Below are 12847 nucleotides of genomic sequence, written 5' to 3'. Positions count from 1 at the left end.
TATATGTGTGTGTGTGTTTATCTTCCATGGGATTCAACAGGTTGTGCATCAGGTAACATGACAAACACGATGGCCGACTCTTCTACTGGTGAAAGAATAGAAATATACAGTTTTCACTGACAAAAAGCAGCCATGAAATCCCCACAGTTTCCTTCTCTACGACACACTCACACTCACACACTCACACACACGAAACACAGTTTGTCCCCCCCGGTAAGACATTAGTAGCTTAAAAAAAAGAAGTTGAACATTTGTCGTAATTAAGGAATGGATTAGTGCAATATAATAAAGTGGACGAGGGCAGATGAGCTGACAAGGAGGAGCAGTGTTATGGAGGAGACGGGACTCTGGGCTGAGTGACATCCTTTGGTTTATCTTCAGGGGGAGGAGAGGGAGGAGGAACATGATTGGTGGGGATGTAGAATTAGAACGGGTAGAACAAAAACATCGTGTTTGAAGACGCAACGCGGACAGCTAGAGCACAGCAGACGGATGGCATGAGAGGTGCACCGTGTTTCTGACCGGGTTTAGAGCTGCAACAATGAGTCGATTTATTGATCATCCGATCGACTGGAAATTAATTTCTATTTGTGGTAATCAGAAATTCATTTCTTGAGCAATCGTGCCAAAGATTTGCTTGGTCCTGGCTTGTTAAATGTGAAGATTTGATGCTTTTCTTTGTCATACAGTTTGGTTAACTGAACATCTTTGAGTCACATTGGGCTGTGGGAAATTATACAGGCCAATTGCACTATTTTGTGACACTTCATTGACAAAATGATTAAACAATAATGAAAATAATCATTAGTTCTCTTCTTTTTTCTTGGGATTACACCTGTTCTACCACTTCCTGGCTGTACAGTACAGTATGTGGTGAGACTAGCTGCCTAAAGCTCTACCTGCAAGTCATAAGGCAAGTCCCAGGGAACAGCTGAGGTGAAAAATAATGCGGAAAACAAAAAACAAGACAATGAAAAATGTCCCTCGTTTTGATAACCTTTACAGGGCTCAACTCCAGGACTGAGGCTGAGATGAAAGGTTGAACGTGTGTGTGTGTTTCCACTAGTAGAGCCATTTTTAGTGTCCTGACCAGAGTTTTAAAGAGCCTTGCTCCAGAGGAAAAATCTTTCTCACAAACATCGTTTAGGTACAGTATTTTAGTTCGCGCAAAGCATCACTCGAAATGAAAAGGTTTCTGTAAGTGTCAGCGCGCTGTGGCACACAGAAACAAAGGAACGGGTTTCTCTAAAGCTGCTTGTTTGGTTTGATTGCCTGAAAGCCTCCTAAAAAACCATCACACATACCCACATTGATCCATTTAACCACACACGCACATACACACAACGGAGACAAACTCAAATCAGGAGAAATGAGATAACACTCCTCCATTAGCTGCACCTTCGCCCCGGCTGGCTGAACACTGCTAACACTGAGCTGACAGTGCAGGTTTGTGCTCCCCCCCACGGAAGCACCTCTGCGCCGGACCATTCCGAGCCATTGGCTTACAAATGGAACAAACATGATTGTTGTGCTAAGATGCTTTGGGAGAAACGCGGCCCTGACAGTAGCCCAGCTTAGCCTGGTGTTCACAATTCCTGGCAGGCGAGGGGGGAGGGGTCTCCATGTAACTTCAGAGAATTGTGGACGCGGAAAAATCCAAGCTGATGAATGAATTCTCCAACCCTCGCGCTTTCTAACCAGGAAGTATTGGTGCTCTGGCTGAGAGGGATGCGTCTGATACAGTGGAACCCCTCCGGAGTCAGCTAAAGGGATCTGTGCTTCATAATGTGTCCAACACTTTCTGCTTCATCTGTCCCTCTCCAAAACCCAGCCCCACCCCATCCTTTCCCGTCCCTCTGATCATGACCGTCCCCAGCAGAAAAGACAGTGGTCCCCGTCCCTGCCGGATGGGGGAGCTGTGTTATGATTAATTCACGGGTGCGACGCCTCTTCTACCCTCTACTGCAGGTTCTTCAGGATGCGTCCAAAGCGGAAGTCGTAGACATGCCGGCAGAGATACACCAGCTCGGGGTCGACGTCTGTGGGCACACAGCGGTGGGAAGGGGGGGCGAAGTCGGGGCAGCAGGGCACCATGCTGGCGCTGCCGGGTGGGGCGCCTTCGGCACGCCGCTTCACCAAGGCACAAAATCTAAAAAAAAAAATGTAAATGTACACAAATTATCAAAAGGTGACACTCTCAGCCCTCCTATCTACCAATCAACACAAATCAAATGTATCGTCATGCTTTTGTGCCTTTATTTGAAAATGACGAGCAACTGAACAGAAATTGATGAAAATGATGTCTAAGCAAATGCTCGTTGTTTTGCCTCGATTCATTAACAGTTGCAGTGTCACCAATGTGCGATAAAAAAGTCAGAAAAACAGGCTTCCACCTGCGCTGAGGTGTTAATTGAAAAAGAAAAACCCCCCAAACCTTAAAAAAAAAAAAACTTTCCCCTAACGTCTAATGCCGGAGTGTATTCCTGTTTGTGTGTGTACTCACCTACAGTACTGGGCTAGTGGGAGAACGTAGCATCTGTCTTCTATGCAGGCCACACTATTTTCATCCTGATGCCGAGAGGCGAAAATCTCATTCTGAAACCAAGAGTGGGTGTACAATGTCACATCAACACAAGTGTCTCCTACAGTGCTGGCTCAGGGCTGGAGAAATAACAACGCTTTTCTAAAGTGAGCACAGAGGGGGCCGTAATTGTTCCTGTGCAACAGGACTGTGCTACTGCGTTTCCAACACACACAATAAACCCTGCTCTACTCGACACATGCTGTAGACATCCGCTATAGAAACATGAGTAGGGTTTCACTTTCTAACAGTGAAATCGCTTGTGCACGACTGAGGTGGCAGAGATATCATCATTTGGCATTGTGGTTGCACTAAAGTGCTACCTAACGTTCAACAGGGCAGGGTTTCAGGGCTGCTGAGGGAGAAGTAATAAGGCCTCCAGCCGCAGTGACTGTTTCTTCTCCTCCTTCCACATTATTTTGTCACGTATGTCACTTACTTATGATGAACAAATAATTGATAATCACAAAGTTCTTTCCTTCCCCATTCAAACACATCATACCAAAGTATGACCTATAATGTGAAAGAATGAGACGGTCAAAATATGTAACACAATGTTCAAATGAGTTGTTAAAGGTCGGCTCGTTTACCATCCAGCTTCTTCTGTTCACGATGTAGTCGTTTTATTTTTGGTTTTTATTTCACATTTCGCCATGTTTCATACAGTCAAGCAACACTTAAAACTGCTTGGATGAAATAAAAAATAACCTTTAAAAAATCTGGAATTGTGATGAAAAGCCGGATGAAAAAAACTTTTTTATTTTTTATTTTTTCAAATGTATTGGATGTATTGGATCTTTTATGTTAACACTTTACATTTTGTCTGTATGTATTTATGTGATTGGCTTAGTCATTAATAATGAACACAAACAATGGGACAGTACTAATTAAATAATTGTATGTAAATGAGATAAAATGTGTGTTTTTCTTTCCTTTTAGATTGATGTGAATGTCAAATACTCTGCCATGTATCGTCCACATCTTCACATCAATGTTATTTTTTTTTAATATGGGACAGTTGGTTCAGTGTGTAGCTGTTTTTCAGCAAATCTGTCATGTGACCAGTGGGCAACATTTAATGGAGCCTCACCTCACAGTGTGTGCTGGGATCTCGGCCTCCCTGTGTGTGCTCAGGTCGGTAGTACCAGAAAAGACTCATCATCAGCTCTCCTGAGGACGCAGATTGACACACACACACACACACACACACACACACACACACACACACACACACACACACACACACACACACACACACACACACACACACACACACACACACACACACACACACACACACACACACACACACACACACACACACACACACACACAGGTACAGGTAAAGAATCTTGGTCACAGAGTATGTACCTTTGTCCATCCACCATATCTATCCATTATTTTCCCTTCTCATCTGCTTTACCTGTTTTGGGGTCCTCCCACAGCGATGATATCTTGGCAACATATGGGAGGGATTTCTTCCTGGGGCCTGATCGTAGCAGCACAGTGTCTCTGACATGTATCACTTCGCCGTCCCTCGCCACGCCTTCATAACACTGCCGCAGGGCCGTTTTATCCTCTCCCTGAGACAGACATACACATGCACACCGATGAGGACAGATATAATTCTCATTATGGAGACAAAAAGGAATCTGTCACAGGAAGCTGTGTGGTCAAAACACAATTATCTTTTCCCCTAGAGCAGTTTTTTTTTCTCTTCTGTCTGCCAGGCCGCTGCATGGATGCTATGGTTTCTCCTAGCAGTAGCAGAAGTGAAAAAACCTCACTAGAGAGCCAACCAGACAAAAAGCTCTCTAATCTCAGGCTCATCTTTTCTACTCAGAGACGCACTCACAAACAACCTACCGCAATAAAGACCTCCCTCTCCGTGGGCATTCCAACGGGCCGCCAGCCGTTGGTGGCCCGTCTGCGGCTGAGTCTCTTTTGTTTCGTGCTGCTCAGGCTTGGCATGGGCGACGGCTGTTTCTGGGCTAGCCGCGTGCGGCCCATTGACAGCGAGTCGTTGGAGGGTTCGTTGCTCTGTGGGCATTCTGTGGCCAGCTTTAACCGGGCCTGGGGTTGGTCTAGCCCCGACAAGGGGGTCAGCAGGTGGGGTTTAGTTTGGGTGGAAGTGGGCACGCTGGAGAGAGGGCAGCTGGAGATGGGCAGGGATGGGGGAACCAGAAGGGAAGGGCTGTGGTCACCCTGAGAGGAGGAGTAACCCTCTGGAAAATTAAAGAGTGAAAGTTAACACTTAAAAAACACAAAAAGATAATATTAGCACTTAAAGCTAGACTGTGACAATTTCTAACTTTCTCTTACAGACAATGAGCAATAAATCCCCCTTTTGATCGGTTCAATACACTCCTGTGTTTGGCTGCTACAGCCTTACTTGTGTGGTATGACGATTAGCTAATGGAAGCTAATGTTAGCAAACTGCATGTCGCAGTTGCTGCTGTAAAGCAATAGTTACATAAAAGCAATAAAAAAACCATCTTTTGGAAATTGATCTTAATGCCTTAATTCAAAAGAATTAGGAAAATCCAACCTTTAAGGACACAAATTCTCTTTGTGAATGAATACTTACGCCCCCTGTATCTTAACATGGGGGGTGTATATTTATGCTCCTGTATTTCAAGGAAGAACATTTATTTATTTACAGTACATTATCCATACACAAAGAAAATAGGTGTCCTTAAAAGGTTGGATTTTTCTAATTATTTTATATTAGGGCATTAAGATCATTTTCCAAAAGATGGTTTTTAGTCCTCTTTTTAATCAACTTTAGCACGGGTGTGTAAACTTATGCAAACCACTGTAATAATGAACTCAGCATCAGTGGGGGAAAATACACAACCTGTTCCAGATCTTATTGAAAACTCTAAATGACCAGGTTGCTTTGACAGTCTCAGTGATAGTTGTCTATTTTTAATCAGCTCAAATCCTTCTCAATCATCTATCATCTAACTATCTCCATTGTCAATTCACCTGTTTTGATGCTGTGCGTGCATCCAGTGCATCCTGTGTTGAAAGAACAACCCCTGCTGGTGACAGGAGGCATGGCTCTGTAGGTGTAGCCACTGATCCCGCAGGCGTCACTGTAACAGGGCGAAGCCACCGAGTTGCAGTAGGCAGGGTGGGCCATCCCCGAGCTGTGGGACACCCGTGGACCCAGCAGCTTGGAGCCGGTCATGCGATTAGGGCACAAACTGGAGGGGGCAAAGTTCAGAGGTTGTGAGGCCAGGCTTGCTGACGTTGTTCCAGTGTGTGGCGGGTGGGCGATATGAACGTAGTAGCTGGAGAAGCAGTGGTCGGCCGTGCAGAGGCAAGGGTGCGGGCTGAGGGTCAGAGCTGTGTGCGGGTGGGAATGTGTCAGGGACGGTGAGGTTACAAGGCACTCACGCTTCACGGGGGTCATGGCTGAGTTAAGTGGCTGATCATCCGATTCTCTGTAGGGCTGCTGGCCCAGAAAGAAGGCCAAGCTGTGGCAGTATTCCACCGAGCCCTCTGGGGGACAGCAGTAGTATGGGCTCAGTTCGGTCTCCAGCTGCTCCTCCTTCACTTGCTTTAAGGGGTACCCTAGCATGCTTCGGGACTGGTAGCCGGGTTTGGTCAGTCGATGGGTGCAGCCGCCGGTCTCCCACTCCACTTTGGGTTCAAAGTCTGCCTTCTTCTTGCAGGCCGTGCAGCCACTGTGCAGGGGGGGGGGCTTTTTCCTCTTCAGCTTTTGCGACTGCCCCTTATGTTTGAGTTGGCCCCTGGAGTGCTGTTTGGTGGTTGAGACCAAAGCAGGAGCCTTGCAGTCCGATGTGATAGTAGCTGTAGGTGCTGCCTTTACTCTCTGTTTACTGGTAGCAGACACGCTGGTTAACTTCAGCAGGGCAGCAGCGTTGAGTCCAGCCAGTCTTCTGGGGGCGGGGGCATCCAGACTCTCCTGACTCATCCCCCCGCTCTCTGCTCGGTTGGCTTTGGCCTTCTTGACCCGCTTTGAGTTTTGGCACAGTTTGTGAGATGTGGAGGCTTTACTGATGTTTCCTTGTGTGGTCTTCAGACCTCCAGGGACACCACTCCTGGTTGGATTTGTATCCAGGGATATCCCTCCATTTGGAGGCTCTTCCTGTCTCCTGGCCTGCTTAGCTGCCGCCTGTGTGTCAGTAGCTCTTTCAAGCAGTAGACTGTTCACTGCCTCAGCATTGAGAGAGGCCAGCCTGCGCTTGCGAGGTTGTGGGACATGAATACACTCACCATGATCTGGGCTTTTTGACTTTAATCTGGTTTTTGGTAATGACTCAGCCTCTTTCCTTTTACTGCTTTTACCTTTTTGGGGTTTGGGTTTGAGAGATAAATGTCGGCGTGCATCCTTTCGCACCCTTTCTTTAGAACTCTCCTGTTCACGGAGGCTTTCCTCCAATCTGGTAAGGAGGACGTGACAGCTGAGTCCCTCCCCATCTGAACTCCCAGCCCTACCGCGCAAAGGATAGGACTTCCTGTCCCGTTTCTTGACGCGCCTTCGGTCAAGTTTTGTTTTCTGATCTGATTTTTCTGTCTTCCCACTTTTGTCATTCACCCTCTTGGCCATGACCTTCCTTTGTTTGACGATCTCACTTATCTTCTTCGTCCTCCCGAATCGAAGTGTGCGCTCAGTCCAGGCGTCGCCCATAGTGTCACCATGTGGCCAAAGAGGACAGTCGTCCCACGACTCAGCGCTGCCGTTGTTCTGCTTGGGGGAACCCTTCTGCCTTGCGTGAGTCATCACATGCTTCTCCGCGGGGCCTAGAGATAAGACACCAACAAGAGGTCAAAATCCCAAGTTTGTCCTACTTTCACCATGTCCACAGAATAACCAGTGATCTGAACAAGCTGTAAGCTACTTCCAAACACAGCTATTAATTGGACCCATAAAGAGCTGTTTCCGCCCTAAACATGGTGAACATATCATCACACATTCATAGCTTTGGTTTCTTTTTGTCACACAAAAGACAGCAGGATTCACGGTCAGGGCAGACACAAAAAAATAAAGGCAAGCAAGAACCAACAAGACACGCACACATCAAAAATATCAACTGTCTTTCATAAGCCGTGCAGTTCAGACACAAACACAACAACAGCCTCTGATGCAATACATAAAGAATGAATCCGCTCCGCCGAATGGTTTTGTGATCAGACCGAACTGATCTGATCATTTGGCGAGCTCTCAGCCATTGTATACCCGTTCATGATCCTCTCATTATAACGGGTCTGTGTGTGTGTTTATGTAGCATAGAAGTAACTCATGCACTCTGTCATTCATTCACTGCTTTATCACCTAGTGTGCACACAGCATGCAAATAACAGCTTGTTAAAGCCAATTGTTTAGGCAGTAATGTGAAAAGAAAATGTTAATAAAAAGGGCCTTGCTACAATATTAAGCTGAACTAAGGGAAATAAGACATATAAACAAGTCAGCTATATGCCTATTTAACCCTTGTGTTGTCCTTATGTCAAAATTGTAAATCAACACATTTTATCGACGTTTTTAACTCTCTTACTTTTTCTCTCAGAGTTATTTTTGGAATTTATGGTCAATAAACCTCATTTATAGGAAATTATACCTAATGTTTGCGATAGGAAAGAAGAAATTTAAAGGAATGGTCTTTATATTTAATACGACTTTTTCAAATGCTATACAATTGAATAAGACGCCCCGAATTAAATGAAAGTAGAGATTTGTACTTGCCAGAGAGCGTTGTGTGGAATCAATCATGTTGTTTGGGGATTTTAAAAAGAACATTGATATAGGACAACATGAGGACAACATGAGGGTTAAACCAGGAGAAATTATTGCTGAAAAGCCATATCTAAAGTTACTGTCTGCCTAATAAGATGAATAAACTTGCAGAGGACTCCCTACAGCAGACACATTTTCAAACAGTGACAACACTTTCTTTTTGTAAAATGAAGAGTTTTTTTACCAACTCACATGAGCTTCTTGTCCTACAACATTACTCTCCATAATTAGCTATAATCGGTTAATTAAATCTGCTCTTAAAGAGGAGCTGCACACTAAATTAAGTTTTTTCCCAATAAACACAATTACATGGATTCTTGAGAGCATATGATGTTTATACAGTTGATTTTTGACAACAAACTTGTAGTCAAAAGACCTTTTAACTTAAGTCTAGCTTGTACATGTCTGCTGGAATATGACTTGGCCCCCTCCCTATTATTATAAGCTTTATATCACAGTAATGGCATAGCTATCAGTTTATCACCAGGGGAACCAATCCGCCATCCCACGTCTCATCACAGTAAGCCTTTTAATTCTGTATGGAGCTGTGCTACAAGAATAATAGCCCAGTGGTTCTGTTGAGACTAGCATGGCTGTGTGAGGCTCTGAGGGGCCCCGTGCTTGATGCAGATTCGTCTGAAGTCTAAACTCAATCAAGACCAGAGATTTTGGCCCACTTGACGCCTCATATCAACAAGATTTTTCAAACATGTTGGATTTTGCCTGACTGTGCGTGTGCGGTGTGAAGGCGGTCCAGGACTGAAGGATCAGAGGGATCCTGGCCGTAACCAATGCGAGTGTAGCTCCAGGGATAATGAACATGAATACAACTAAAACTCCCATTTCTATAGCGTTTCCCAAAGGAAGCAACAGAATCTAATTTCTTTATCATCATCCTCAAATGTAACAAAACGCTATAATACCTTGAAACAAAAAAAGTAATGGGCTGCACACCAAATCGTTTTTTTATCGCCATCGCCAACTTCCACAACAAACACATCAAGACTTGATTTTTTTGTTTTAGTTGAAAGAGAATATCAGTAGAAAACTAATCTTTTAAAATGTCATTCGTTTTTAGTGGTGCCTTTTATGTTCAATTAAATGTTTAATTTGTTCAATAAAAGAATGTTAGAAAAATGATTTCCTTCCTTTTAAATTGTTTTAGCAGTGTACGGAAAGCAGCAGAACGTAAGTAACATTGTTATCGCGATGTTCAACAACGTTATGCATAGTGTACGTTTTTCTCATATCACAGCTCTACTTTGTAAGAATATTTTTCGAGCATGTTATTAAATGACAACACTGGGTAGTGTGCGATCGCTCGTCTTAGTCCCGACACAGGACGGAGTCTCGGCTGGGCTTCTCACGATGTGAGTTCAGTATTAGCAGAACCTGCCAATACTGAAATTCAATCCTAGAATGACAAAAGTCAGATGTGTTTCACTTCATACTCAGAATTCCAGAAAAAAAAAAATTTCAAATCTGTCCCAGAATCTCACAGATGGATGATTTTAATTCCTTCAATAATCAAAGTCTGGATGAAGTGTGCGTGACTGTATGTTTGTATGTTTCTTTAAAGCCACTCTCACATCTAACCAATAACTCTGATACCTAGCTTTTTATCATGATTTCTTTCTTTTTTTAAACCACAAAGATCATATTTCAGCAGCAGTTGCGGGTCATTGCTGAGAAGTGTAGGTGGGGAAACACTGGAGGGAACAACCTGTGAGATATTATCTCATGTGGCAGCGTTCCGGCCTGCATGGCAGATTGGCTCTTTAAAACACAGTTAGGCCTGGTGATCATAAGGAAGTAATCTTACATTTACGGGAAGATCAACAACCTTGCACTCCGTCTCTAATTGGTTAGAAAACAGATCATCAGCTACTTTCAGAGCATCAAACACCGGGCACACCAGGACACCTCACAAGACTCTGGAAACCATGTGTGGAAAACAGCAGCAAAGTTGGGTTTAAAGGTGCCTGCCACACAAAACCCTTTCACATGCATCTTTTGAAATATGTGAGGTCCATATATGTGTGTGTGTGTTATGTGGTGAATGTGAAGATGAACTGCTACCTCCTCTGTCAGCTCTAGCCACTGAAAAGAAATAAGAGGGGAAATCAGACCAATCACAACAGCTGGTCAGTCTGATGTCATGTTGCCTGAACTCATTAATATTCATGAACTGGGTAAAGGATGCTGATAGCCAGCCTCTCATTGGATAGCTTTTAGCCGAGCAGAGTCAAGCAGCTTAGCTCATTGAATATTAATGACAAATGTCATAAATTGAGCTGAGTGTTCCTGCAGGCTTTCTATAGCACACTAGAATGGCTTAAAACAAGGTAACCCAGGTGACCAAGTTACAGAGTCCATGGTAGACCTTCAGACATTACTACAACATAATGAAACATGGGTAGCAGGGCACCTTTAAATAATAATTGCAGATTTAAGCAACCATTTAAACAAACTAGAAATGTGTCATGCACTAGCCTCCAAATTCAACTACAAGCATGCTTGAAATATTATTGTCACAATAGTCCTTTAAAAATAAATACATACAACCAGCAGACAGAGCACCTAATGTCACAAATATCACAGGAAGTTACCATTGAGGACCAATGATCAATTCTGAATTCCATATTATAACAATACAGCAGTGACAAGAGATCAATTGCCACACAATCATAATGCAAGAAAGCATCAAACCCAAAAAGACTGGCACACAAAAATAGAGTCACTTTAGGAATATTACATGAATATATAGTATTTGCAATTACAGGTCAACATATTAAGCAAAGTGGATCCCAAACTATAGATCCTTAGTAGATTTGAATGCATGATTTTAAATTTATTAGACAGTTTCCCTTTGCTTTAAGTTCCATTTTCAGGGTAATAAATCATTTTTAGGCTAGTTTATAATTAATAACAACTAAAAGGTTTTAATATTTAGGTTAATCCCTGTACTATGGGATTCCTTAACTAACTATTCCTTAATGTATTTAAAACTTGTTTATTTGTGGTTGTAAATATATTTCACTGTGGTAAAAAAAAATTATAATCACTTAAAAATGCCTCTCCATTTAATGCATGTATAGGTACTGAGCATGTGTGTGTAATTCAGGCCTGTGTGTAATGCATGTAATAATAACAACAGAGTGAAAACATTGTAATTTCCCCTTGTGGGACTATTAAAGTATACATTATTATTATTATTATTATTATTATTATTAAATACCATCACTTCAGGAAACATAAAATACTTCTCCCTCTTTTCTACCGCCTTTCTCTTTGTAATAATTTCCATACAGTTCCCAATTTGCAGATTTTATAAAGAAATACTGAATACCTCTTTGAGCCTCTAAAATTCTTCAATTAAGACAAATCTGAGAGACATATTTACTTTTTTTATGGAACTGCTCACAACCCAACACCACTCTAATTCCATTACTTGTGATGAGAGGCCAGGTGTAGAACTGGCTTCATTCTAAGGTGTTAAAGCACATTATGAAACCAGTAAACCACGTGAAATTCACCTGGCCGAAAACAAGTCCAACTCTGCTCCAGATCACGTGATACAGGCTGAGCATGCTTCAATCATAGCCTCATCAGCCAGTAGGACACCTGTATTTAACACCTCATCCACTTGGTTTTGAAATGCTTCTCCTTTCAACTTTCAGGTAGAGACAGAACACCTGCAAACACACACACACACATCCAAAATAATCGAGTAGCTGGGTAACGTGGTCCTGTGGATCAGAGGCTCTTATTTTCCATTTCCCATGTCACAGCTGTGACGGGCAGCTCCAACACGAGGCGCGGGCGTGTTGACGTTTATCAAGAAGAGATCAAATACTACAAGAATTTCAAACATTAGGTCACTGTCTTTTTTGTTGTTGCCTTGATCTTGATCTACAAAACCATCCGCTGAGATCTCGAGAAAGGCATATCCTACCTAAATGCATGTGTATTACATGCGTATAGTACACAGCCTACAGCGGCCAAGCGATACAGTAGGCTGGGATACAGTACAGCTTGACGTAGCTTGCCCATCTGAAGTAGCCAGCCAGGCTCTAAATATGGGCTGGAGAGGGGAGGGGGGGCTACCCGAATACACACACAACACACACACACACACACACACGAAATAAAGGGCAGTCACCCCTCTAGATCACATTTACTAACCGGATTCCTGATTATCGACACGGTGGCTGTTGTGATCCCAGCCCGAGTTGAGACCTGGGAGGGTATGGCACGCAGCAGCAGCCCCGTGTATCGCTTCTGGTGCACGAAGCGAAAAATGGGCTGTGCGCTCCTCTGTGGACGGCTCGGCGATCGGAGCAACTTCACGCATTCAGGGCCAAATAGCAACAGAAAGCATCGAGCTGGTAAGTTACGGGTCGCCGACACACTTCCTCCTGCCAGTCGGGAACCGTCGAGCCAATCTGCGGGTAAAGGGGGTGGTGGTGGCGGAGGAGGAGGTTGGGGGGGGGGGGGGG

The 12847-nt window shown here is 43.8% G+C and overlaps 1 protein-coding gene across 4 annotated transcripts in view; it reads right to left on the bottom strand.

Moving 5' to 3' along the window:
* The window catches only part of LOC117961326 (bromo adjacent homology domain-containing 1 protein), a 45581-nt gene that overhangs the window by 21584 nt on the left and 11150 nt on the right, over positions 1-12847 (bottom strand). The window contains exons 1-7 of one of the 4 annotated variants that reach the window (XR_004660386.1): positions 12746-12840; positions 5570-7354; positions 4448-4806; positions 4005-4164; positions 3672-3751; positions 2504-2595; positions 1014-2149 (exon numbers count right to left, since the gene is read on the bottom strand). Coding sequence is in view for 1 of the 4 variants with exons in the window: in XM_034899897.1 (XP_034755788.1) it covers positions 1960-2149; positions 2504-2595; positions 3672-3751; positions 4005-4164; positions 4448-4806; positions 5570-7354; positions 12534-12702 (2835 nt within the window). In the remaining 3 variants the exon portion in view is untranslated. Of the gene's footprint in view, positions 1-1007; positions 2150-2503; positions 2596-3671; positions 3752-4004; positions 4165-4447; positions 4807-5569; positions 7355-12533; positions 12841-12847 lie in introns of those variants that run through there. The other 3 variants (XR_004660384.1, XM_034899897.1, XR_004660385.1) reach the window with 3 other exon arrangements.

The sequence above is a fragment of the Etheostoma cragini genome, chromosome 18, assembly GCF_013103735.1.
Source record: "Etheostoma cragini isolate CJK2018 chromosome 18, CSU_Ecrag_1.0, whole genome shotgun sequence".
Classification (NCBI taxonomy): domain Eukaryota; kingdom Metazoa; phylum Chordata; class Actinopteri; order Perciformes; family Percidae; genus Etheostoma; species Etheostoma cragini.
The sequence above is the reverse complement of the archived record's forward strand: the minus strand, read 5'-3'. Positions and strand labels throughout refer to the sequence as shown.